Source organism: Anser cygnoides, chromosome 28, assembly GCF_040182565.1.
Source record: "Anser cygnoides isolate HZ-2024a breed goose chromosome 28, Taihu_goose_T2T_genome, whole genome shotgun sequence".
In the NCBI taxonomy this organism is placed as follows: Eukaryota; Metazoa; Chordata; class Aves; order Anseriformes; family Anatidae; genus Anser; species Anser cygnoides.
In genome coordinates this window covers 3,679,137-3,702,592 of record NC_089900.1, presented here as the reverse complement: position 1 = coordinate 3,702,592, position 23,456 = coordinate 3,679,137, and the positions used below count along the sequence as shown (strand labels likewise).

At 51.5% G+C, this 23,456-nt stretch overlaps 3 protein-coding genes across 3 annotated transcripts; 2 read left to right on the top strand and 1 right to left on the bottom strand.

Annotated features, from left to right (window-relative positions):
• Positions 1-4,216: 4,216 nt before the first annotated feature.
• LOC136787324 (olfactory receptor 14C36-like) lies at positions 4,217-5,471 on the top strand. The gene is made up of 2 exons (XM_066984484.1): positions 4,217-4,959; positions 5,300-5,471. Exons 1-2 carry the CDS (start codon positions 4,217-4,219, stop codon positions 5,469-5,471), a joined length of 915 nt encoding a protein of 304 aa, XP_066840585.1.
• Positions 5,472-6,377: 906 nt separating this feature from the next.
• On the top strand, positions 6,378-17,211 carry LOC136787180 (olfactory receptor 14C36-like). The gene is made up of 4 exons (XM_066984313.1): positions 6,378-7,723; positions 11,133-11,149; positions 16,898-17,008; positions 17,073-17,211. The coding sequence occupies exons 1-4, from the start codon at positions 6,830-6,832 to the stop codon at positions 17,209-17,211; spliced, it is 1,161 nt and encodes a 386-aa protein (XP_066840414.1). The 5' UTR covers positions 6,378-6,829.
• Positions 17,212-19,002: 1,791 nt separating this feature from the next.
• On the bottom strand, positions 19,003-19,599 carry LOC136787179 (olfactory receptor 14A16-like). The gene has a single exon (XM_066984312.1). It carries the CDS (start codon positions 19,597-19,599, stop codon positions 19,003-19,005), a length of 597 nt encoding a protein of 198 aa, XP_066840413.1.
• Positions 19,600-23,456: the final 3,857 nt, after the last annotated feature.

The following is a 23,456-nucleotide window of genomic DNA, read 5'->3' as shown; positions in this document are numbered from 1 at the left end:
TCAGGTGGTCCTGAACCTGCTCTTCACTTACAGCAGGTGGGACTTTGCCCCCCCAGCTTCCATCTATGGGTTCAGGGAAACGAAAGACTTGGGAAGCCTGACTGGCAGTGAAGACTGAGGCAAAGAAGTTGTTGAGTACCTCAGCCTTCTCTGTGTCTGTCATTACCAGTTCACCCCTCTCATCCGTCACAGGGGGTACACTCTCCTTGGCCTTTCTTTTCTGAGCAATGTATCTATAGAATCCCTTCCTGTTACGCTTTGCATCCCTTGCCAAGCTCAGTTCCATCCGTGCCTTGGCTTTCCTTATCCCATCCCTGCTCATCCGAAACTGAAGCATGCGTGAGGGCCTGGGAAAAGGAACCCTGGATCCACAGAAGCCATTTGGGAAACAAAACTTGTAGGTAGGAAGCGCAATTTTGTGGAGGTGCAGAGCTGATGGGCACACTGCGGAGGATGCTCCTAAAGACATGTATGTCCTTTTCCCTCCTGACTACAATGCCACTTCCTTCTCAGGAATGGAGTAAGCCAAGAGAGGTGAGACAGATACTCTACGATCATGAATGTCATCAGAAAGCTGATCCCAATAAAATATGGGAAGGTTAAGAGCAGCCTGGACAAGAAAGATGTGAGATTTTGGGGTGGGAAGAGGAGCATGGCCAGCAGAAAATAATGATTTTGTAGAGGTAAGAGGGGTCATGTAATGTAGATATTGCGGTAACACTGACTTAAAACAGTCATGTATGGCCCTTACCTTATTTTAACCAGAAGTTTTAATCCCTAAACCTAAATGCTACTCCAGCACTCTGACAGAAATCCCCTACTCTAATGCTTGAACTCAAAGTATCCCGTGAAGCAAAACTCAGGCCATAGCCCCTTTCCCTTACCTTTATTCTCTTACTCACCCAAATGCCTTCCCTTGACACTAGCATTAAAATGCTCTATTTATCCCTAGACTTCTTGGCAGACCTAAACAAAACCCTAAACCGCAGAGCTTGTCCATACCCAAAACACAGAAGCACACCAAAACTTCCCAGTAAAAGTCTGCTTTACTCTCTAACACAGAAAGGTGAGCCCTAATCCCTAGGGGACTAGAGAGAAGTCAGCTCTGCCTCAGGATCCCCTGCCCCAGCAGGAGGAATGTGGCTGTGGCAGTGACTGTGAGGTCACTTCTGTCTCTGCAGATGATAGGGCAGCAGCAGGAACATGTCACGGAAAGGGACTGTGAGGTCACTTCTGTCTGAAGTAGCTGACAGGTCACCCTTGCCTTCTCCCTGGGATCTGTACTTTTTGGCTGACATCTGCCAGTGGCCCTGCTAGGCCAGCAGAAGGCACCTGGTTGGCATGCTGACTGTGGGATCCCCTCTGCCTCCATACCCAGGAGGACCCAGACAGAAAGAAGGCCCGCATATGGGTTGTGCTGTCCCTTCTGCTTGAGTCCATGACTGGACAGCAGGAGGCACAAGGCTTGGGTGTGTCTAGCCAAGAAGTGCAAGGCCAGCAGCAGGCCCATGGCTTGGAAGATGCTGGTGAGGTGACTTCTGTCTGGTGGACTGACAGGCCGCAAGAAGGCTGATGGGTTGGGATGCCTACTTTAGGAGTGGTTTCCACCCTGATGGAGCTTTCTTTGGTGGCAGGAAAGATTAGGAGAGAAAAAACTGCCACAAAGTGCACATTGGAAGGTTGGCACTGGCCATGAGGAGGAAGAAATGCCCAGGGGATCAACTGCTCTTGCTCTAGAGACTGAGGCAAAGAAGGCATTAAGTGCCTCAGCCTTTACCTCATCTCTTGTCACCAGGTTTCCTCCCACATCCAATAAAGGAAGATGATTCTCCTTAATCCTCCTTTATTTAAAGTGTTTATATAAACAGTTTTTGTTTTCTTTGACAGTAATAGACAGATTGACCTCCAGCTGGGCTTTGGCCCTTCTAATTTTGACCTGCACGGCCCCATAACATTTAGGACACAGCTCCAGACAAACTGACAGTATGCATGAGAATGAAGAACAGAAAAGGTGGAACCTGGCAGCATTCCATCCCCTACCCTTCTGTGACTCTATGCTGCAATTCCATTCAGCTGGTTACTCCTGTATTATCCAAACTTTCCTGCAACTCCTGATGCTGCCATCTTGTCAGAGAGAGCACAATCACGTGAAGGTTGAACTGTCTGCCTGCAGACATTAAACGCTGACAAACTGGAGCATCAGTGTGGGGGAATCTTGAGAAACTGCAGGATTCTGCCTACAGAAACGTCCTGACATTTACAACGAGAAGAGCCTGGTCCTACACCAGAGGAAGAGGAACCCCACACATCAGGACAGATTGGGACCCTGCTGAGTGAGCAGTGCCAAGGAGGAGGAGGGCCTGGGCACCAGGAGGGATCTCATACAAGCTACTCAGCTAAGACCCGGTGTGACACAACATGGACAAGTGTCTACAGCCAGCTGGGAAAGAGGTGTAGGTCTGGGAGACACTAGGATACTCTGGCCTTTAGAGGAGCAAGGACATAGGCAAGGCTGAAAGTCCCAACAGGACCCAGGTCTTTGTGTCCATGGCTATGGCTGTTGTCTCTGCCACTGAGGCCTATGAGGAGACAGCTTATCGTTAAAGCACCAGGGCCTCATTGCCTCCTCACCACCACCCATGAACCAGGCAGGGGTCGTACCATTCTCCTGCACTTGGCCATGCACATCCCCATCTCCTACTGCCCCAGGAAGAACCCTGAGCAAGGTGTGACAGAAACAGATCTCCCTTCCCAGGGGCCTGGGGACAAGGCCTAGTCCTTTTCTTTGGTGAAACACATCCAGGTTGTCTACACATCAGTGTCACCTTCACATTGCCTTTGTCTCCTTGTCCTCACTGCCTCCAATGCTCTGCTCTAACGAGCTCCAAGGGAGGCTGTGTCAGTCCTGGCCCTCGGGGGACGCTCCAGGAAACTTGCATCTGACTTGGACTTCTTGAGAGATTTCTTCAATTGTCTCTCAGTGCCTGAGGTTTGTGGGCTCATCACCAAAGCCCCCAGAGGGGTGACTACAATGCCTTGGGCTGGGCCTCTGCTGCTGAGCTGGGCCGGGTTCCTCGGACACAGAGAGCTCCTGGCAAGAGGGCCCTGGTGCAGAGAGACAGCTCTGCCCAGGAGCAGCTCCTCTGCACAGTGCAGCAGGGCTGGGGGCTCTGACCGCAGCAGAGACACAGAGAGGAGAGAAGGAGAGGGGTTGAAGGCAGTTGGGAGTGGGAGGATGCTGAGAGCTGACTGCAGGAGAAATCTGCACAGCCCTTGACAAGGTAAGTGTCCGGCTGCAGGGCCATGCAGCTGCACATCCTGGAAGGGTCTCCTCCTGGGTCTTGTTTCTGGGAGGGCAGTGGGCAATGCAGTGGGCTTTGAGAGTCCTGCTGGATTGCACTGCAAGGTGAGGAAGTCTGGCAGAAGCCCCTTGGAGTGTCATAACCTAGCTGCCCCTAGTAAACCAAGAGCAGAGTGGCCAAGCCTGCTCCAGACACTGCAGGGCTGCAGCTGGGATGCTGGGACACCCCAGCTTGCAAATATTCATCTCTGTCCTTGGGGCGTCCTCCTGGTGTGCAGGCTGCTCTCCAGCAGGATGCAGCTCTCTCATGGCATCCTTGTGTTATCCAGGTGCCCGAAGGAGAAGACACCCCTGTTCTAAGGCCATGTCTGTGCTGCTGGATGGCTGTCTGTGGGCAGCTGGAGGGAGGCATCTGCAGCCCTGGTTAGGAGGGAAGAGCTGAGATCCTGCTCATGCACCTGCAGACAAGGTGAGGATTCTGTCCAGCTGCACTGGGACTGGGGCTTTAAGCTGTCTCCATTTATTGGGAAACACAAGAGTGTGATCATTGCCCTAAGCAAAAGAAAATCTGCCTTGCTCTACACTGTGGTTGGAGGTGTACTTTGCAACAACACTGCAAAGTTCATGGATCTGATAAGTGGACTGAACTTGAGTTTCCCCCATGGTCCTGCTTCCCGCCTGCTTCACAGCAGGAGGGACTCCTCTGGAGCCCACAGCAATCCCTGCTCCCAGTGCCACTCTCAGACAGCATCAGCTGGGACTCGAGTGATAGAGCTGCAGAAATGTTCTCTTGCAAAGAGAGACGCTCAGGCGTGGGTTGCTCTAAGTTTTGTGATAGCTTTTCCTCAGAGAAGTCTCTTCTAACTTTTTTCTGCCTTATCCTCTTCAACAGACAGCAGTGTCCAATGTCAGAAAATGCCCAACAGCAGCTCCATCACCGAATTCCTCCTCCTGGCATTCGCAGACATGCGGGAGCTGCAACTCCTGCACTTCGCGCTCTTCCTGGGCATCTACCTGGCTGCCCTCCTGGGCAACGGCCTCATCCTCACCGCCGTAGCCTGCGACCACCGCCTCCACACCCCCATGTACTTCTTCCTCCTCAATCTTGCCCTCCTCGACTTGGGCTGCATCTCCACCACTCTCCCCAAAGCCATGGCCAATTCCCTCTGGGACACCAGGGCCATCTCCTATCAAGGGTGTGCTTCACAAGTCCTCTTTTTTGTCTTCTTCTTTGGTTCAGAGTATTCAATTCTCACCATCATGGCCTACGACCGCTACGTTGCCATCTGCAAGCCCCTGCACTACGGGAGCCTCCTGGGCAGCAGAGCTTGTGCCCAGATGGCAGCAGCTGCCTGGGGCAGTGGCTTTCTCAATGCTGTCCTGCACACGGCCAGTACATTTTCCCTGCCCCTCTGCCAAGGCAATGCTGTGGAGCAGTTCTTCTGTGAAATCCCCCACATCCTCAAGCTCTCTTGCTCAGATGCCTACCTCAGGGAATTCGAGCTACTTGTTTTCAGTTTTTCTTTAGTATTTGGTTGTTTTGTTTTCATTGTGTTATCCTATGTGCAGATCTTCAGGACTGTGCTGAGGATGCCCTCTGAGCAAGGCCGGCACAAAGCCTTTTCCACGTGCCTCCCTCACCTGGCTGTGGTCTCCCTGTTTGTCAGTACAGACATGTTTGCCTACCTGAAGCCCCCCTCCATCTCTTCCCCATCCATGGACCTGGTCGTGACAGTTCTGTACTCAGTAGTGCCTCCAGCTGTGAACCCCCTCATCTACTGCATGAGGAACCAGGAACTAAGGGATGCAGTGAGGACACTGCTTGAATACACAAATTTTCAGCATATTCACCTATAATAATATGCCTATAATCAGAAATCCCAGCTTTTCTCAGAAAAAAAAATTTACATACTTTTTTATTATTATCTATCCGTACTATTATTTTCTCTAACTTTTTTTTTTTCTGATTTATAAAATACTATTCTTAGCCTCCTACAGGTTTGTCAGTACAGACATGTTTGCCCACCTGAAGCCCCCCTCCATCTCTTCCCCATCCATGGACCTGGTCGTGTCATTTCTGTACTCCGTGGTGCCCCCGGCAGTGAACCCCCTCATCTACAGCATGAGGAACCAGGAGCTCAAGGATGCCTTGAGGAAACTGATGACCTGATATCTTAAAAAAAAAAAAAAAAAAAAAAAAAGAAGCCCATTTTCTTCTGCATATGACTCATAATTCATTGCAGGAACACGGTTATCTTTTTGGTCATTTTTCATACTCCGGAGAGCGTCATCACAAGCTCAGAGCTGTGGGGTGTATGGGTAGGAGGTTCAGTAATAGCTGGCCAGGCCATTGCTCATTGCTCACTTGGGAAATGCTCCCTGGGAGACAGGATTTCCCAGAAGATCAGGGCCTGCTGTATGTGCATGGGAGATGTGGAAAGAGAAACCCAGTGCTGGTGCCAGCAGGCACATCATATGCATGTGGAGAGATGAACATGATGGAGCACAAAGTCCATCAGCTATTCCTACAATTGTCACGAAGGCCAGTTGGGCAGATAGCGTCACAAGACCAAGTAACGTCCCCTGGGAAGCCACCTGAAGGCAGCTCTGGGATGTGCTTCCTTGAACCGCGGTCCCTGTGCCCATTCCTCATGTCCTGGGGTATCTCAGACGAGGGAAGAGCACGGTGAGGTACTGCAGGGCTGAGGTGCCTCCCAGCCTCTGGCAGTGGCTGCAGGAGCCAGAGGGACACTGCAAATAGTGCATTGCACTGTGCATCGGTGTGCAAGGCAGAGAGTCATATCTCTCAACAGCCCTGTGTGCATGAGGCAAGCTCAGATGTGGACACCTCACAGAGCCCTGCCATTGCCCTGTGTGACTCCAGAAACAACCCCCAGTGTCCCTGTGAGATTTCTGTCACCCCCCTTGCACAGGTTCATTGCAGATGCCCCTCTCTGCTATGTCACACTACCCTGCCTTTCTGGACCAGGCCATCAAGCATTTGGATCAGCAAGATTTCTGGGGACTTGGAAAAGGCAGGCGTCAAACACATCTTCAGGAAGGGCAAGAAAAAGGATTGGCAGAATTGCAATTGTCACCTCTACCCCTGGGAACGTGGTGGGGAAAGTCCTGCCACAGCCATCTTCAGGGACATGGAGGAAACAAAGGAACTGCTGAAACAGAAGGGGAGGGGAAAGAAGGCATTGTGGTGAACCTGGACTTTAGCAAGGCCTTTGCCATGGTCTCCTGGAGTCTCCCTTTAGCCAGACTGGTGATATTTGGACTGAAGAAGGGGATGATGTTGGGGGAAGGAAGGTGGCTGGACATTAGTGGAACAAAGTCCCTCAAGGGGTCCCTCAAAAAGGGGCTAGACTTTGCCTAGACTTTTAGCCTAGACATCAGGAAGAGGTTCTTCACCAAAAGGGTGGTTGCACACTGGAACAGGCTCCCCAGTGAAGTAGTCACTGCACCAAGCCTGTCCGAATTTAAGAAGAGATTGGACTGTGCATCTGTGGCCAATGTCAGAAAATGCCCAACATCAGCTCTGTGAGCGAGTTCCTCCTCCTGGCATTCGCAGACACGCGGGAGCTGCAGCTCCTGCACTTCGCGCTCTTCCTGGCCATCTACCTGGCTGCCCTCCTGGGCAACGGCCTCATCCTCACCGCCGTAGCCTGCGACCACCGCCTCCACACCCCCATGTACTTCTTCCTCCTCAACCTCGCCGTCCTCGACCTGGGCTGCATCTCCACCACTCTCCCCAAAGCCATGGCCAATTCCCTCTGGGACACCAGGGCCATCTCCTATCAAGAGTGTGCTTCACAAGTCCTGTTTTTCATCTTCTTCTTTGGTTCAGAGTATTCAATTCTCACCATCATGGCCTATGATCACTACGTTGCCATCTGCAAGCCCCTGCACTACGGGAGCCTCCTGGGCAGCAGAGCTTGTGCCCAGATAGCAGCAGCTGCCTGGGGCAGTGGCTTTCTCAATGCTGTCCTGCACACGGCCAGTACATTTTCCCTGCCCCTCTGCCAAGGCAATGCTGTGGAGCAGTTCTTCTGTGAAATCCCCCACATCCTCAAGCTCTCTTGCTCAGATGCCTACCTCAGAGAATTTGAGCTACTTGTTTTCAGTCTTTCTTTAGTATTTGGTTGTTTTGTTTTCATTGTGTTATCCTATGTGCAGATCTTCAGGACTGTGCTGAGGATGCCCTCTGAGCAGGGCCGGCACAAAGCCTTTTCCACGTGCCTCCCTCACCTGGCTGTGGTCTCCCTGTTTGTCAGTACAGACATGTTTGCCTACCTGAAGCCCCCCTCCATCTCTTCCCCATCCATGGACCTGGTCGTGACAGTTCTGTATTCAGTAGTGCCTCCAGCTGTGAACCCCCTCATCTACTGCATGAGGAACCAGGAACTAAGGGATGCAGTGAGGACACTGCTTGAATACACAAATTTTCAGCATATTCACCTATAATAATATGCCTATAATCAGAAATCCCAGCTTTTCTCAGAAAAAAAAATTTACATACTTTTTTATTATTATCTATCCGTACTATTATTTTCTCTAACTTTTTTTTTTTTCTGATTTATAAAATACTATTCTTAGCCTCCTACAGGTTAATTATTTTCTGATAAAGCACTGCTTTTTATTAGATAAACCCAATATCGAAGTCATCAGAATTTCATAGGTGTCAGCTGCCATCTTGTCCCTTCTCCTCTGGAGCTGGGGGAGCAGCCCCAGCACGCAGGAGGGGCTTAGGGCCTAGAGCCCAGCTGCCACATGGAGGAGCAGCCCCGGTGGCCCTCGGGACTGCCCCTCACTGCCCGCTGGGCTCTGCCTCTCTGCTGCCTTTGGGTCGGGGCTGCTGCTTCCCTGGAGCCATGGCCATGGCCAGCAGCAGGACGTGGCCTTTTCACTGCTGCTCTCTTTTGGCTTCCACATTGTTCTCTTGTGCTCTTGTACGTGGGTTAGCCCTCAGATCTCGTGTACCTTGGTGACAGTCCTGTTGTCTCTGCAGTGGCATCCCTGTCCCAGCAGGCAGCAGCAGGCAATGTGCAGCCCCGTGTCACAGCTGCCCTCCCTGATACCACGGCAGTAACAAATGGGGCTCTGCAGGGCAATCCAGAAGCCTGGATGCCTCTTCCAATGCTGCTGTTAGGAACAGAGCCAAGGATTTGCTCCGTGCTCTTCTGTTTTCTGGGGTTCTTCATGGAGTGTAGGACACAGGCTGAAAGTCCCAGGGCGGTGTGTGAGTAGCAAAGGACTGGACCAAGAGCTCCCTTTATGGCCTCACCTTTCTAATCAGACAACAACTGGTCTCGGACTCCTCTTCATGGGACTAGGCACCCTGCAGTGGGGTGGATTGATGATGGCAGCCTGGAGAGGAATCTGGAGGTGCCAGGAGAGATCAGGGGAACCCTGGGACAATGTGCTCATTGGGTAGTGATTAAAACCTCATAAAATTAGTGACCATCCAAAGAAGATTTTGGCAAAGGGAAAGGCCAATCAGAGAACTCTGTGGGCTAAGGAGGGCTCTGCAATGCCAGGGGAGGTGGTGAAGAGCCAGCAAGCGAAGGCCCATGAAACTGCATTGTAATTGAGGAGACCTTCTTTAAAGCCTCGTGGGCCAGGTCTGGTGCAGGACTTGTCCAGCACCCTGAGCAGCACGGGCAGGGGAGGGTCCCCACAGGGTCTCAGGGCACAACAGCCCCTGGCTCTGCACAGCAGCACCGCCAGCTCAGGGCCTGGCGGGGAGCATGGCAGGGAAGCAGCAATGGCCGGCCAGGCCAGCACGGACACACTGCCCTGGGCAAGGCTCTCTGGGAGCAGGGATGGCCCTGGGAAAGAGCAGGGCAGCATTTCTGGGCCTGCACAGATGGGTAAAGGAAGAAGAGTAAGCTCTTTGTGTAGGCACCTGCTCGGGGCAGGCTGCTCTGTGCCTGGGCCAGGCCTCTTGTGCTGGCCTGGGGAGCGGGGCTGGCCCTGCGGGGCACAGGCACTCTGTGCTGGGGATCTCCCAGGCAAGAGACCAGGGCTCCTGCAGCTTCACCGACCTCCATTTCCTTGCACCATAGCCAGCCTCCTCCTTGCTCACCCCAGGCAGCAGCATGCACGAGCTGCCTCCTTCCTCCTCCTCTAGAGGGCAGAGGGGAGGGAACACCATAAATAAGTAAAACTCACAGATTGAGAGAAAGACACATAAGGATAGGAAAGGAAAAGAAAAAAGAAAGAAATGAAAATCAAACGCCAAACATAATGAACATTTTGTAACTCATCAGTTCCCACTAGCAGACCGTTGTGCAGGCAGTCTCTGAGAAACTGCCACCTTGTCTTGGAAAGATGATCCCAACATGTATTGCTGAGCACTATGTTATGTGCCATGGATCATCCATTGGGTCAGGCTGGGTCAGCTGTCACAGCGGGTTCCCCTCCCAGCCTTTTGCCCACCCACAACCAACTCGCTGGTAGGGCAGAGTGAGAAGCAGAGAAGGCCTTGGTGCTGTTCACGCACTGCTCAGGAACAGCGAGCACAGCCGTGGGTGACCAACACTGCTCTGGTCACATCAAAAACACAGCACAACAGGGACTGCTCTGCAGAGAGTAACTCCGTCCCAGCCAGAGCTAGTGCAGGGCCCCATGCTGGACAAGAAAGCTCGCTCTGAGCTCTGGAAGGAGCCAGGAAGGTGCTAATAAGCACCAGGACAATTGAGGAAGCCCAAAGGCCCTTCTGAAGGGAAGGGTCACTGAGTGCCACCTGAGAGGCAGTGCTGGGCAGCGGGGAGGGCCAGGAGAAAGACTTGTGAGAAGGCTGTGAGAAACAGGGAAATCCAGGGCTTTAGCAGATCCTTAAAGTCCTGCCTGAGTCCCCAGATGGAAAGCAATGTATGTCTGTGGGTGGACAAGGAGGAAGTGATGAGTCCCGGATCTGGGGCAGGGCTGAAGGTCCCTGTGTGAAGCTGGGCTGATGGAGAAGTGTCCACCTTGCATGTGTGCCTCAGCCTGGGAGAAGGTGCCTGCCTGCGGTGCGGGATGGCTGGGCTGTGCTCAGCCATGCCCCAGGAGCTGACCTTGCTCTCTTCCTCCCCGCCACTCCCCACACGGGGCAGGCCCTCAGGAAACACCCCTGAGCCTGAAGACGCACCAACCTGCTGCAGTGAAGTGCCACTACTGCAGGGGAAGAGGGGAGGGTTGGTGACACACGGGACCTGTGGGCAAGAGTGGTGTGTGCAGAGCATGCATGGACATCTGCGGGGGCAGCATGTGCGTGGGAGATAGCAGTGCATGGAGCCCACAGAGCGTGAGCGTGTTCCATGTGGACTGACCAGAGCTCAAGTGCTCAACCTGGTGTGAGCAGGCTGAGGAGAGCTCTGCAGCCCCAGGGCATGCAGTAGCCCCAGCACAGGAGTCTGGTGATTTGTTGCAGCCCTGGGGCAATGGCAGTGACCCTACGAGCTGGGTCTGCCTCCCAGCCTACCCAGCATGGCCCTGCAGAGTGCCCCCATGCCCCAGGCACCACAGCCCCCTTTCTCTGCTGAGCAGCTCTGGTTGTTCTGTCAGAGGTTTCAGCTTTTGCCTAAAGTCATCCTCCAGGTCTGCTTTCAGTTTTCTCCACAGAGGTGGCCACTGCCACAAAGATGCATGGAGGGAGCTAAAGCCTGCATGAGGGCCTGTGAAATGTTACCCTGGATCCATAGGAGTCACTCTGGAACCAAAACTTTTACATAGGATGTACACTTTTGTGGTGGTGCAGAGCTGATGGGCATATTGTGCAGGATGCTTCTACGGAACTTTGTGCCCTTTTCCCTCCTGACTGCAACGCCACTTCTGTCTCAAGAATGGTATAGCCGACAGGTGAGACAGATACTCTGATATCATGAGAGCCCTCAAAAAGCTGATCCCAATATGATCAATATGAGGATGACAGGAGAAGCCTGGCCAACAGAGAAATGAGATTTGGGGAAGGGAAGAGGAGCTTGGAAAGCAGAAATGAATGATTTTGTAGAGGTAAGAGGTTCCACATAATGTTGACGATGCTTTGAAACTGAGTTAAAACAGCCATGTAAAGCCCTTATCTTATTTTAACCAGTAACCCTAACCCCTAAGCCTAAATGTTATTCCAACACCTTGACAGGAATCCACTACTGTAATGCCTGACCTCAAAGTATCCCTTGAAGCAAAACTCGGCCCATAGCCCCTTTTTCTTACTCTCTTGCTCACCCTAATCCCTTCCCTTTACACTAGCATTAAAATGCTCTATTTAACCCTAGCCGACTTCTTGGCAGACCTAAACAAAACCCTGAACCACAAAGATTGTCCGTACCCCAGCCACAGACCTGACACCCTATGCAGAACACCAAATCCTCCCACTAAATTTTTGCTTAATTTCTAAGCCAGAAAGGTGAGCCGTAGTTCAAGGCCAGTTGGCAGGTGATTTTGGCCAACCTGATCTAATGGAAATTGTCCCTGTCCATGGAAGAAGGTTAGACTAGATGATCTTTAAGGTCACTTCCAACCCAAATTGGAAGTGACTAGTTCTATGAGTCTATGACAGAAAAAAGGTAGTGCATTGACTGCAAGGTCACTCCTGCCCTAGCACCTCACAGGACTGGCACGGAGCTGTCTCCTGTGTGTCAGAGAGGCTGGAAGTCCAGCAGCAGTGCCATGGGCTCAAAGGATCACAACCAGCTCACTTCCACCTGGCCAACATAGTGGCTTTTCAGTACTTAAAGGGGACTTATAAAAACGAGGGAGATCAACTCTTTGTTCAATCAGATAATGACAGGAGAAGGGGAAATAGTTTTAAACTCAAGGAAGGTAGGTTTTAGATTAGAGGTTAGGAGGAAATTTTTCACTCAGAAAGTGGTGATGCCCTGCAACAGGTTGTCCAGAGAGGTTGTGGATGCCCAATCCCTGGAGGTGTTCAAGAGCAGGTTAGATGAGGCCCTGAGAAACCAGGGTTGCTGGGTGGCATGTCTGCCTGTGGCAGTGGGGTTGGAATTAGATATTCTTTAAGGCCCCTTCAAACCCAAGCCATTCTATGATTCTATGATAGATGGTCAGATTCTGGGCCAAAAAGGGGGTGCTTTGTAGGAATGGTATTATGAGGTCAGTGGTGCCTCAGAAATTCATAATCCGTTCCTAAGGGAATGTCTGTAAAACAGGTTGTGACTTGAGCTCTTTCTGAAGTAGCCAACAGCTCATCCCTTGACTCCTATCTGTGCCTTTAGGCTCATATCAGAGAGTGTTCTTGATAGGCCTGCAGAAGGCAACTGCTTTGCACATAGTTTGTGAGATCCACTATTTCTAAGTATCTGGTAGTCACTGTAGAGGAAGAGGTCTTGGACAGGGGTTGTCATGTCAGAGGTGTCAGCTTTTGCCTAAAGTCATCCTTCAGGGCTGCTTTTTGTTTTCTACACAGAGGGGGCTACTGCCTCAGAGACACCTGGGGGAAACTGAGGCATGCATGAGGGCCTGGGAAAAGTTACTCTGGATCTATAGGGGCCACTCTGGAACCCAATCCTGTAGGCAGGAAGTGCATTTTGTGGTGGTGCAGAGCTGCTGCGCACAGCTGCTCCCAATAAGATGACTAATAAGCTGATCCCAATAAGATGACTGATATGGGGAGGTCAGGAAAAGCCTGGACAGGAGCAGTGTGAGATTTGGGAGAGGGAAGAGGCGCGTGGCCAGCAGAAATTAAAGATTCTGTAGAGGTAAGAGGGTTCAGGTAATGTTGATTCTGCTGTAACAATGGCTTAAAACAGTCATGTGAGGCCCTCACACTATTGCAACCAGTCTCCTTAACCCCTAAACCTAAGTGCTACTCCACACCCTGACAGGAATCCACTAATCTATTGCCTGACCTTAAAGCATCCATTGAAGACAAAAGTCAGCCCATAGCCCCTTTTTCTTATTCTGTTGCTCACCATAATCCTCGCCCTTAATACTAGCATTAAAATGCTCTAGTTAACCCTAGACAACTTCCTGACACACATAAAACAAAACAAAACAAAAAAACTAAACCACAGAGCTTGCCCATACCCTAACCAGAGACCTGACACCACAAGCAGAACACCAAACACTCCCAATAAATATTTCCTTAATCTCTAAACCAGCAAGGTGAGCCCTAGTCCCTAATTCCCTGCATGAACACCTAACATGCAAAGTCCCCGTTCCTGTGCATTAACCTCCTCATCTGCAACCCCTCTCCTAAACCTTTACTTGAGGCACTTGGCCCTTTGGGGCAGGGCAGGCATTGTGAGGAGGCTGTGCACTCACATGGCATTCCAAGATGAATGTGAGGGGCCATGGATCTGATCAGCTTGTGGGCCACAAGGAGGAGATGGGTGGGAATGCTCTGATGAGCTCAGCTCTGCCTCAGGATCTCCTGCCCCAGCAGGAGGAATGTGACTGAGGCAGTGACTGTGAGGTCACTTCTGTCTCTGCAGTTGATAGGGCAGCAGCAGGAACGTGTCACGGAAAGGGACTGTGAGGTCACTTCTGTCTGAAGTAGCTGACAGGTCACCCTTGACTTCTCCCTGGGATCTGCACTGTTTAGCTGGCATCTGCCAGTGGCCCTGCTAGGCCAGCAGAAGGCACCTGGTTGGCATGCTGACTGTGGGATCCCCTCTGCCTCCATACCCAGGAGGACCCAGACAGAAAGAAGGCCCGCATATGGGTTGTGCTGTCCCTTCTGCTTGAGTCCATGACTGGACAGCAGGAGGCACATGGCTTGGCTGTGTCTACACAAGAAGCTGCAAGGCCAGCAGCAAGCCCATGGCTTGGAAGATGCTGGTGAGGTGACTTCTGTCTGGTAGGCAAACAGGGTGCAAAAAGGCTGATGGGTTGGGATGCCTACTTCAGGAGTGGTTTCCACCCTTATGGAGCTTTCTTTGGCATTGGGAAAGAGCAGGAGAGAAAAAACTGCCACAAAGTATATCTTGGAAGGGTGGCACTGGCCATGAGGAGGAAGAAATATCCCTCAAAGAGTCATGCTGTGGTGCCAGAGGTCACCCCAAGAGTGTTGTGGTCAGACCCTGGCTTTGTGTTTCAAGGAACAGCTGGTGAGGGTTGACAAGTCGTTGGTGAAATGATGGAAATGCTGGGATGAGATCAAGGTGGTGAACAGAGATGGGTGTCTGCAGACTTCAAGGAAATAGGACAAAGTGTGGCACAGCACAGGAAAGCCTGCAGAGGAGAAGGTAGAGGGTGCTGGCAAGAAGGGAAGGCCCCAACAGCCCTGACATTTTTGTCCCTTTGGCTAGAGTTTATGAGGAGACACGTTATATTCATTGCAAGCTAACCTCATTGCTTCCTTGCAACCCTATGCAGAGGTGGAGAGGTGTCATACCACTGTTCTTCTCGTGGGATCGCACTGCCCACCACATCCCACAGACACTAGGAAGAGCCCTGAGCGAGACGTGGGGGTTCAGGATCTCCCCTCCTAGTGGCTGGGGTCAGGCCTTGGCCCTTCTGCTTCACTAAAACCAGGACTTTTCTCAGCACAGTGCCTTTGCCTATCTGTAATCATGGCCTCCAATTATCTGCCCTAACAAGTCCCTGGGGAGGCTTTGTTAGTAACAGCCCTCAGTGGGGCCCATTAATACTCCAAGTCAATTCAACTCTTCCTTCTGACTTTACTTTCTTAAGCAATTGCATCATTCTCCTCTCAGTACCTGTGCTTCATAGACTCGGCACCAAAATACACCATGGAACTCATTAAAATGCAGAAACTCCTAAGGAGCCATATCTCTCCCAAAGTTTTCTTCAAGACTTGTAGAGCTAATTGGAGAGCTTTCATGGTGTAGTTAAGGAGGAAGATTTCAAAGAGCATCTAATAAAAATCCTTTCTCATTTTAAAGGATGGATTTTGCTGCATTTCAGTTTGGAGCATCATTCTCCTATTGATATTGACCCAGGGTAACTTTGGAGATACGCACAGGGAGGAAAAGCAGAGAGGTCTGACTGCATGGACAACCTTATCCCTCACCACCCCAGCCCTGCCATTTCTCTCATTGGCGCTTGCATCACTTGTCCTTACACCAGATTTCTGCACTGTAGTCTGCAGCTGGATGTTACTGCTCCTTTACACCAGCTCCTTATAGAGCTGTCTGCACTCAGGCACAGAAGGGTTTTTCCTGTTTCCAAACAAACAACAGGAAAACATGCTGCAATTTTCTAAAAAGCAAAGAAAGCTCCTCATCTTGTATGCCTCCATTGAGGTATACCTTCCCAAAAGGATGACAGCACAATAAGTGTTTTATACTGAGAGATAGGGAATTATAAGTATTAAGATAAGTATTAATCCATATGATATGAATTCAGTGATAAATGATGAGGAGTTTCCTTAGGACACAATTAGACAGACTGCTGATAGATGAGCAAGCTTGAACTCCCTGAAGCTCAAAGCAGCAGCTGGGTCGGGTGAGAGCGGTCTGTATGATCAAAGAGTAAGGGGAGGGCAAAGCAGGAGAACCATGGGAAGTGCATAGGTCCAGACAGGCAGCTGGACAGGGGACATCCAACATGGACTGGTTAATCAAGACAAATACAAGTACCTGGAAGATGAGGGAGCACACCATAACAGACAAAGCAACGACGATGCAAGTACAGAACATCAGTATTTGTTTTCCTGTGACGAATACAGATCTTTAAAATTCACAGTCCTTCATGATACACTGTGTGACATTTTAGGGAAGGGATTGAATCATTTGAGGTTATAAATAGTTGCTTTATTAGTTAAGTACTGAACAAATTACTGGGTATTCAGGCAGAGCTTTACTATCTGACCATAAGCAACCAGCGCCAAGATCTTCAGAGTAGTTTATTCGCATTTGAAATATTTCCTTGAAGTCACATTTCATGGTTATGCCTTCAATAAAATCATTAGGCCTCCAGAGGCTCTGGTGCATTTAAAGTAATTCCCTGGAATGGAAGCTGTGTGAAAGGACCTGCAGGAGACCAGAGCCCATTGGTGGATCAGGTGGAGACAGACGGAGTTCCCAGGGCACATCCACTGCCAGCAGTGGTCTTTGACCCTGAAACTGCAGCCCAACCCAGCACATGAAACCCCTTCAAAGACAAACCTCTTCTTCAGTGGGTTCTTGGTGTTGATCTGAAGTTGAAATGGCAACTGGGATCCCAAGATACTCTCCCTTGTTCCTAGTATACACCTAAACATCCATTTACCATCCTGGGTCAACTGTGAAAAACTCAGGCTGAAAGACTCAAGAGCAGGACATTTCAAATGGCTGAGGCAGAACCCATCAGTTTGCCCCACTTTGGGAAATCCTCCCTTTCAAACTGAGACTATGAAAGTGAAAAATGTGAAATGACCTGTCAGGTCAATGCACAGAGTAAGGGAAAGTCATATGTATTGTGCTGCTTTGGCAGAAGGCAAAAAGCACTGCATTGTGCCTAAGACCAATCAAGGACCTAATCCAGTTCATCTAAGATAAAGCAGAGTGAAGGACGTTATGTCCTAACACGAAGAAGGATGTAAATCACTGGTGAAGGAACTGTCTTTCTATGCCACCACCAATATACAGAAGCACTACACTACCTAAAGGTAACACATCCCACTCTGGCTCTGTCATCCTGTAGGGCAGGGGAGACGGAGCTGACAGCCAAGGGACACATTCGGATGTGGAAGTTGGGGCCCAGCAGAGACAAGGTCAGGAAGTTTCCTGGCAATGTCCCTGACCTGGACCCCAGGTAGGCAGCAGACTTCCCTAGGGGTAGGGTCCGGCGGACATATGGGGCCCTCTGTTCCCCTTAGAAGGCTTTGCCCTCTCCCTGCGCACCACATGGAAGTGTCTGGCCCTGGACACTCCATGACCGCCTTGCCGGTCCTGGCGGGCTGCAGTGAGAGGATGAATGCCCTGGGCCCCCCTTCCTGCTCTTCCCAGGCCAGCTAGGGACCAGAGGGGCCTCCTCTCCCCTGTCCCTGCAGCTCTGGGCTCCCTTCACGCAGCCCTGGCTCTGCAGCACCAAGCACTGCTGGGAGCCCTCCCCTGCATGCTCCCACCGCTCCCTGACGCTGCTGTTGCCCTCTGCCGCGCACTGCCCAGCCCAGCCCAGCCCCTGCCCACCTCTCCCCACCTCCCTGCCCTCTCCCCAGCCCAGCCCAGCCCAGTCCTGCAGCCCAGGCTGGGCTGGCCTCATGGCAGTGCCCACCGCAGGCTGCTGCAGGGCTCTGGGCACGGCCACCACAGCCCCAGCCCCTCGCAAGGCACCGCAGCTGCTGGGACAAAGGCGGCCTCTTTGGTTGGGCTCTCCAGCATCCCCTGGGCTGGGGTCAGCCACGGCTCAGGAAATGGTGGTACGTGAAGCTGCAGGAGCCGTGGTCTCTTGCCTGGGAGATCCCCAGCACAGAGTGCCTGTGCCCCGCAGGGCCAGCCCCGCTCCCCAAGCCAGTACAGGAGACCTGGCTCAGCACCAGGCAGTGCTTGGCAGGACCATGGGGTGTCTCTAAGGGCACAAAGGGCAGGCGAGTGCAGTACCAGAGGTGGCCCACAAGATTTCAAATACTGCCTCTTCTATTATTCTTCAGTGTTATGTGCCTTCACCTACTCGCTCTTCACCACCTCTCCTGGCATTGCAGAGCCCTCCTTAGACCAAGGAGTCCTCAGATTCGCCTTTTCCTTTACCAGACTCTTCTTTGGATGGTCATTCATTTTATAAGGTTCTAATCACTACCCACTGAGCATTGTCCCTGCAGATCCCCTGACATCTCCTGGCAGATCCAGATTCCTCTCCAGGCTGGCATTGACCATCATCCCCAAAGCAGGTGCACATTCCCATACAGATGAGTCCAAGGCTTGTTGTCTTCTGATTTGATAAGTGCTGTCATAAAGGGAGATCCTGGTCCAGCCCTGGTCTCCTCACAGACCACCCTGTGAACCTAATGAACCCAAGGACAGGAAGCCTGTGTCCTTCACTCCATGAAGAACCCCAGAAAACAGAAGAGCATGGAGCAAATCCTTGGCTCTGTTCCTAACAGCGGCATTGGAAGAGGCATCCAGGCTTCTGGGTTTGCCCTGCTGAGCCCCATTTGTTACTGCCGTGGTATCAGGGAGGGCAGCTGTGACACAGGCTGCTGCTGCCTGCTGGGACAGGGATGCCAGTGCGGAGACAACAGGACTGTCACCAAGGTACACGAGATCTGAGGGCTAACCCACGTACAAGAGCACAAGAGAACAATGTGGAAGCCAAAAGAAAGCAGCAGTGAAAAGGCCACGTCCTGCTGCTGGCCATGGCCATGGCTCCAGGGAAGCAGCAGCCCCGACCCAAAGGCAGCAGAGAGGCAGAGCCCAGCGGGCGGTGAGGGGCAGCCGCGAGGGCCACCGGGGATGCTCCTCCATGTAGCAGCTGGGCTCTTGGCCCTGACCCCCTCCTGCATGCTGGGGCTGCTCCCCCAGCACTAGAAAAGGTGTGGACAGATTGGACCTTAGACCAGTAAGGTTCTGATGGCATCTTTATTGTTTTTATCTGCACAGGAAGCCTGGTTGTATAGGTACAGAAGATGATTAGTTTAGAATAAATTAATGAATTTACAGGCAGAACACGAAGAAAAGCAGGATTAAAGTCAAAATCATTCATTTGAGAAATTAATTAAAAAAAAAAAAGAAAAACATTGACAAAACATTTTCTGAGATATTGTGGGAATCCTTTAAGGAATATATGGACATTACTCATATGGAAAATTTTCAGTACAGAAATGACACCACCAGGTCCAAGGATTGGGAGGAGATGCTGGTGGGCTTTAGGTGGGCAAACATGATTGTGCTGAGAAAGAGGGAGACCACGTCCAGGTGAGGGAGGCACGTGGAAGAGGCTTTGTGCCGGCCATGCTCAGAGGGCATCCTGAACACCGCCCTGAAGATCTGCACATACGACAACAAAATGAAAACAAAACAACAAAAGAATACACAAAGGCTAAAACCAATAACTGCATGTTCCCTGTGGTAGTCTGAGTCTGAGCAGGAAAGCTTGAGAATCTGGGGGATTTCACAGAAGAACTGATCCACAGCATTGCCTTGGCAGAGGGGCAGGGAAAATGTATTGGCCGTGTTCAGGACACCATGGAGAAAGCCACTGCCCCAGGCAGCTGCTGCCATCTGGGCACAAGCTCTGCTGCCCAGGAGGGTCCCGTAGTGCAGGGGCTTGCAGATGGCTACGTAGCGGTCGCATGCCATGATGGTGATGAGGGAATACTCTGCATCAAAGAACGAGATTAGAAAAAGGACTTGAGATGCACATCCTTGATAGGAGATGTCCTTGGTGTCCCAGAGGGAGTTGGCCATGGCTTTGGGCAGAGTGGTGGAGATGCAGCCCAGGTCGAGGAGGGTGAGGTTGAGGAGGAAGAAGTATATGGGGGTGTGGAGGCGGTGGTCTCAGGCTACGGCGGTGAGAATGAGGCCGTTGCCCAGGAGGGCAGCCAGGTAGATGCCCAGGAAGAGCGCGAAGTGCAGGAGCTGCAGCTCCCGCGTGTCTGCGAATGGCAGGAGGAGGAACTCGGTGATGGAGCTGCTGTTAGGCATTTGGTAGTTCTAGGCATGGGGTCCTGACCACAGAGGAAAAAGGCAGTAAGGAAGTACAACAGAATTATCTGATAAGAACTAATTCAGTTTTGGTGTATTCTTCATAGATGTTGCAGGTTCATTTCTTGAGTTGTGATTGATGCTGCCTGAGGGTGTCCCTGAGAGTAGGATACTCTACTCTGGGCAATGTTGTAGTCAGTCCTCACCTATAATAATAAGGAAAGGGGAATGTGGTAATCACAGATAAAATTCACTCCTCATATCAGGTGATTATCCACATTGCCTTTCCAAATTCACCCAGCTGCAGAGCAGGGCTGTCTGGATTTCTTTTCTGTATACTGTCGTTCCTGTTACACTCCAAGTGAAACCTTGTGGCTCCACAGAGGCAAACAGACTGTCCCTTTAGTGCAGAGTGTTCCTTCAGAGGGGACAGCCAGTCTGTCCATAAAAGCTGCTCTCTTCTGCTGGCATGTCTATGAGCTGCGGGATAATTACACTCACATGTTCACCTGAAAAGAACCAGGGCACTGCTGAATCCATGCTCAAAGTGCACATCTCCAGACCCTTCACCCTGTCCCCCTACTCCCCTTCCCCCAAGCACACTGAAGGTTCATTCCATGTGCATGTGAAACCCCCATCCCCAGCCAGCCTGGAAACAAGACCAGCAGCAGCACGGCCAGGTGAAGCCAGGAGGAATGCCAGCTGCTGCCAGGGGAGGCAAGGCCAGGGAGGGACAGACGGACGCAGCAGACCCTTCTCTGCTGCAGATCTGTCTGCAGAGGAGGCAGCTCCTGCTGGGGACACCAGGGGCTTGAAGGCAGAGGCTCTGCTGGCAGGAGAGGAGAGCAGGGGGTGCCCCAGGGAAGGTGCCTGCCCTGCAGGGGATGGCAGGGAGGTGCCTGAGCCCTCCCTCGCACAGCATTTCTGGCAGCAGCTCCCTCCCACCGCTTGCCCGTGTCCCTGCTGCCTGCCCGTGTCCCTGCTGGGAGCGGGTTCTCTGTCCCCACATCTCCTGTCCACGCTCACAGACCCCATCCCATAAGCTGTGTGCTGAGCTCTGCCCTGCAGAGGACTACTGAATACAGAGCTCTGTCCATGGGCGTCACAGGGGTTGCAGCTCCTAAAGATCAGCTCAGTTAAAACCTGAGGAGACCACAAACATGAAGCTGGTGCAGTCTTTAAGCTGAGGTGCCTGAAGGGACTTTATCAAGTTCATCGTTGACATATTGATCTCTCAGTGCAATACTCTAGGAATCTCAGTCTCCTCTACAATTCAGAAAATCCATTGCCATGAAACCTGCTTCCCCTCCACTGCAGGAATCTGAGAGCACACAACCAAAAAAAGCCTCTTCAGATTAACCAAGCCTCGGTCTTCCTCTGGAAATGCCCCCTCATAAATGCCATTCTCTAAAGCATCTTCTAGTCCACATTACAGGTGGAGTGAGACCTATCCTGACAGATGCTATCAGCCAGCAGATGTGCCAGCTGTAGAAGACCCCTTTGGCAACTACACCTGCATTGCCCTGCTGCCAGAGACTCACTGTGTCAAGAGTCTGCAGATCTGTCCTGCCACACGCTGCCCTCTGCTGTTGCGCTCCTCACTGCCTCGAGCCCCTCTCTCCTCCTCTCCTCTCCTCATGCCACCTGTGGTCAGAGCTCCCAGCCCTGCTGCACTGTGCAGAGGAGCTGCTCCTGGGCAGAGCTGGCTCTCTGCAGCGCTGCCCGCTTGCCAGGAGCTCCCCTTGGGCCCAGGAGCCTGGCCCAGCTCAGCAGCACAGCACCTGACCATGGCATCGCTTGCTCTGTGCCACTGGGCTCCCTCAAGGTGTCCCCAAGGCCTCAGGGCTGACAGCTCCTGAAGGCAGCAGGGTCTCTCCTGGGGTGTGGTGCTTGCAGCAGACTGAAGTCATCTCAGACTGCTTCTCTCTGAACACGGGAAGACGTGATTTGTGTTATTAGAGTGTGGTTGTCAAGCATGTTGTGATTTAACCTGGCAGGCAGCTCAGCATCACACAGCTCACCCTTACCCCCAAAAAGCTCATGTGTTGAGATAAGGACAGTTTGATAGGACAGAAAAGGAAGAGATGATGATGATGATAATAATAATAATAATAATAATAATAATAGTAATAACATGTAGAAAGCAAGGGATGCACAATGCAGTTGCTTGCCACCCACCGCCCAGCCCGAGCCAGAGCTGCAGCCCCCTTGACCCTGGTCAGCCTGCATCAGGATCCAGTGTGCCGGTCTCTTGACCTTATTTTAATGTAAAATCATATTTCAGAAGGATTTAGTACATTTTCTTCCCGTTCTCAAGAACAGCCTCTGCTTTGTAACCCCACATGATGATGCCATCAATGTACTGCTGGTGTTCAGGAGCTTCCCCCTGTTCCAGGGCAGTCTGGGTCTGTCCATGGCAAATGGTAGGGCTGTGTTTCCACCCCTGGGGCAGTTGTTTTCAGGTGGACTGGGTGCCCCTCCAAATTAAAGCAAACTGTTACCTGCATGCTGCTGGCAAAGGAATGGAGAAAAATGCATTAGGAATATCAGTTGTGACATAGCAGTAGGCTGCCTTTGACTCCAGTTTGTATTGAAGATCTAGCATGCCCATCACTGCAGCACTCGGCAGTAGTGAGACTTCATTCAGGCCACGATAGCCCACTGTTAGCCTCCACTCACCATTAGACCTTTGCAGTATCCACAGAGGACAATTAAAGGGGGAGCGAGTCTAGCTGATCGATCCTTGGCTCTCCAGTCGATGAACCAGCTCATAGATGGGAATCAGGGAGTCGCAGTGCAATATTTCTGCTGGCGCGCTCCTGTGGTACTGATGGGCACCTTCCTTTCTTCCACCCTCAGCAACCCCACAATAGAAGGGTACTGTGAGAGATCGGGAATGCACACAACTGTTTAATTTCCTCCGTCTCCAGTTAACAGTTGAGATCCCCATGTCAGTCCAGAAATACAGATGGGTTCTGCCCCTTTATAGCTTGATGACATCACAGTACACTGTGCTCCAGTGTCCACTAGTGCCTTGTACTTTTTTGGGTCTGATGTGCCAGGCCATCGAATCCACACAGTCCAATAAACCTGATTGTCTCTTTACTCCCCTTGGCTTCAGGCAGGGTCCCTCTAGTCCTGCTCATAGTATTCATTACTGTGTTTGGAGGACTACCCACTAGAAACTGGAGCAGAAATTTTACATTCCTTGCAACCCTATTCAGAGGTGGAGAGGTGTCATACCACTGTTCTTCTCGTGGGATCGCACTGCCCACCACATCCCACAGACCCTAGGAAGAGCCCTGAGCGAGACGTGGGGGTTCAGGATCTCCCCTCCTAGTGGCTGGGGTCAGGCCTTGGCCCTTCTGCTTCACTAAAACCTGGACTTTTCTCAGCACAGTGCCTTTGCCTACCTGTAATCATGGCCTCCAATTATCTGCCCTAACAAGTCCCTGGGGAGGCTTTGTTAGTAACAGCCCTCAGTGGGGCCCATTAATACTCCAAGTCAATTCAACTCTTCCTTCTGACTTTACTTTCTTAAGCAATTGCATCATTCTCCTCTCAGTACCTGTGCTTCATAGACTCGGCACCAAAATACACCATGGAACTCACTAAAATGC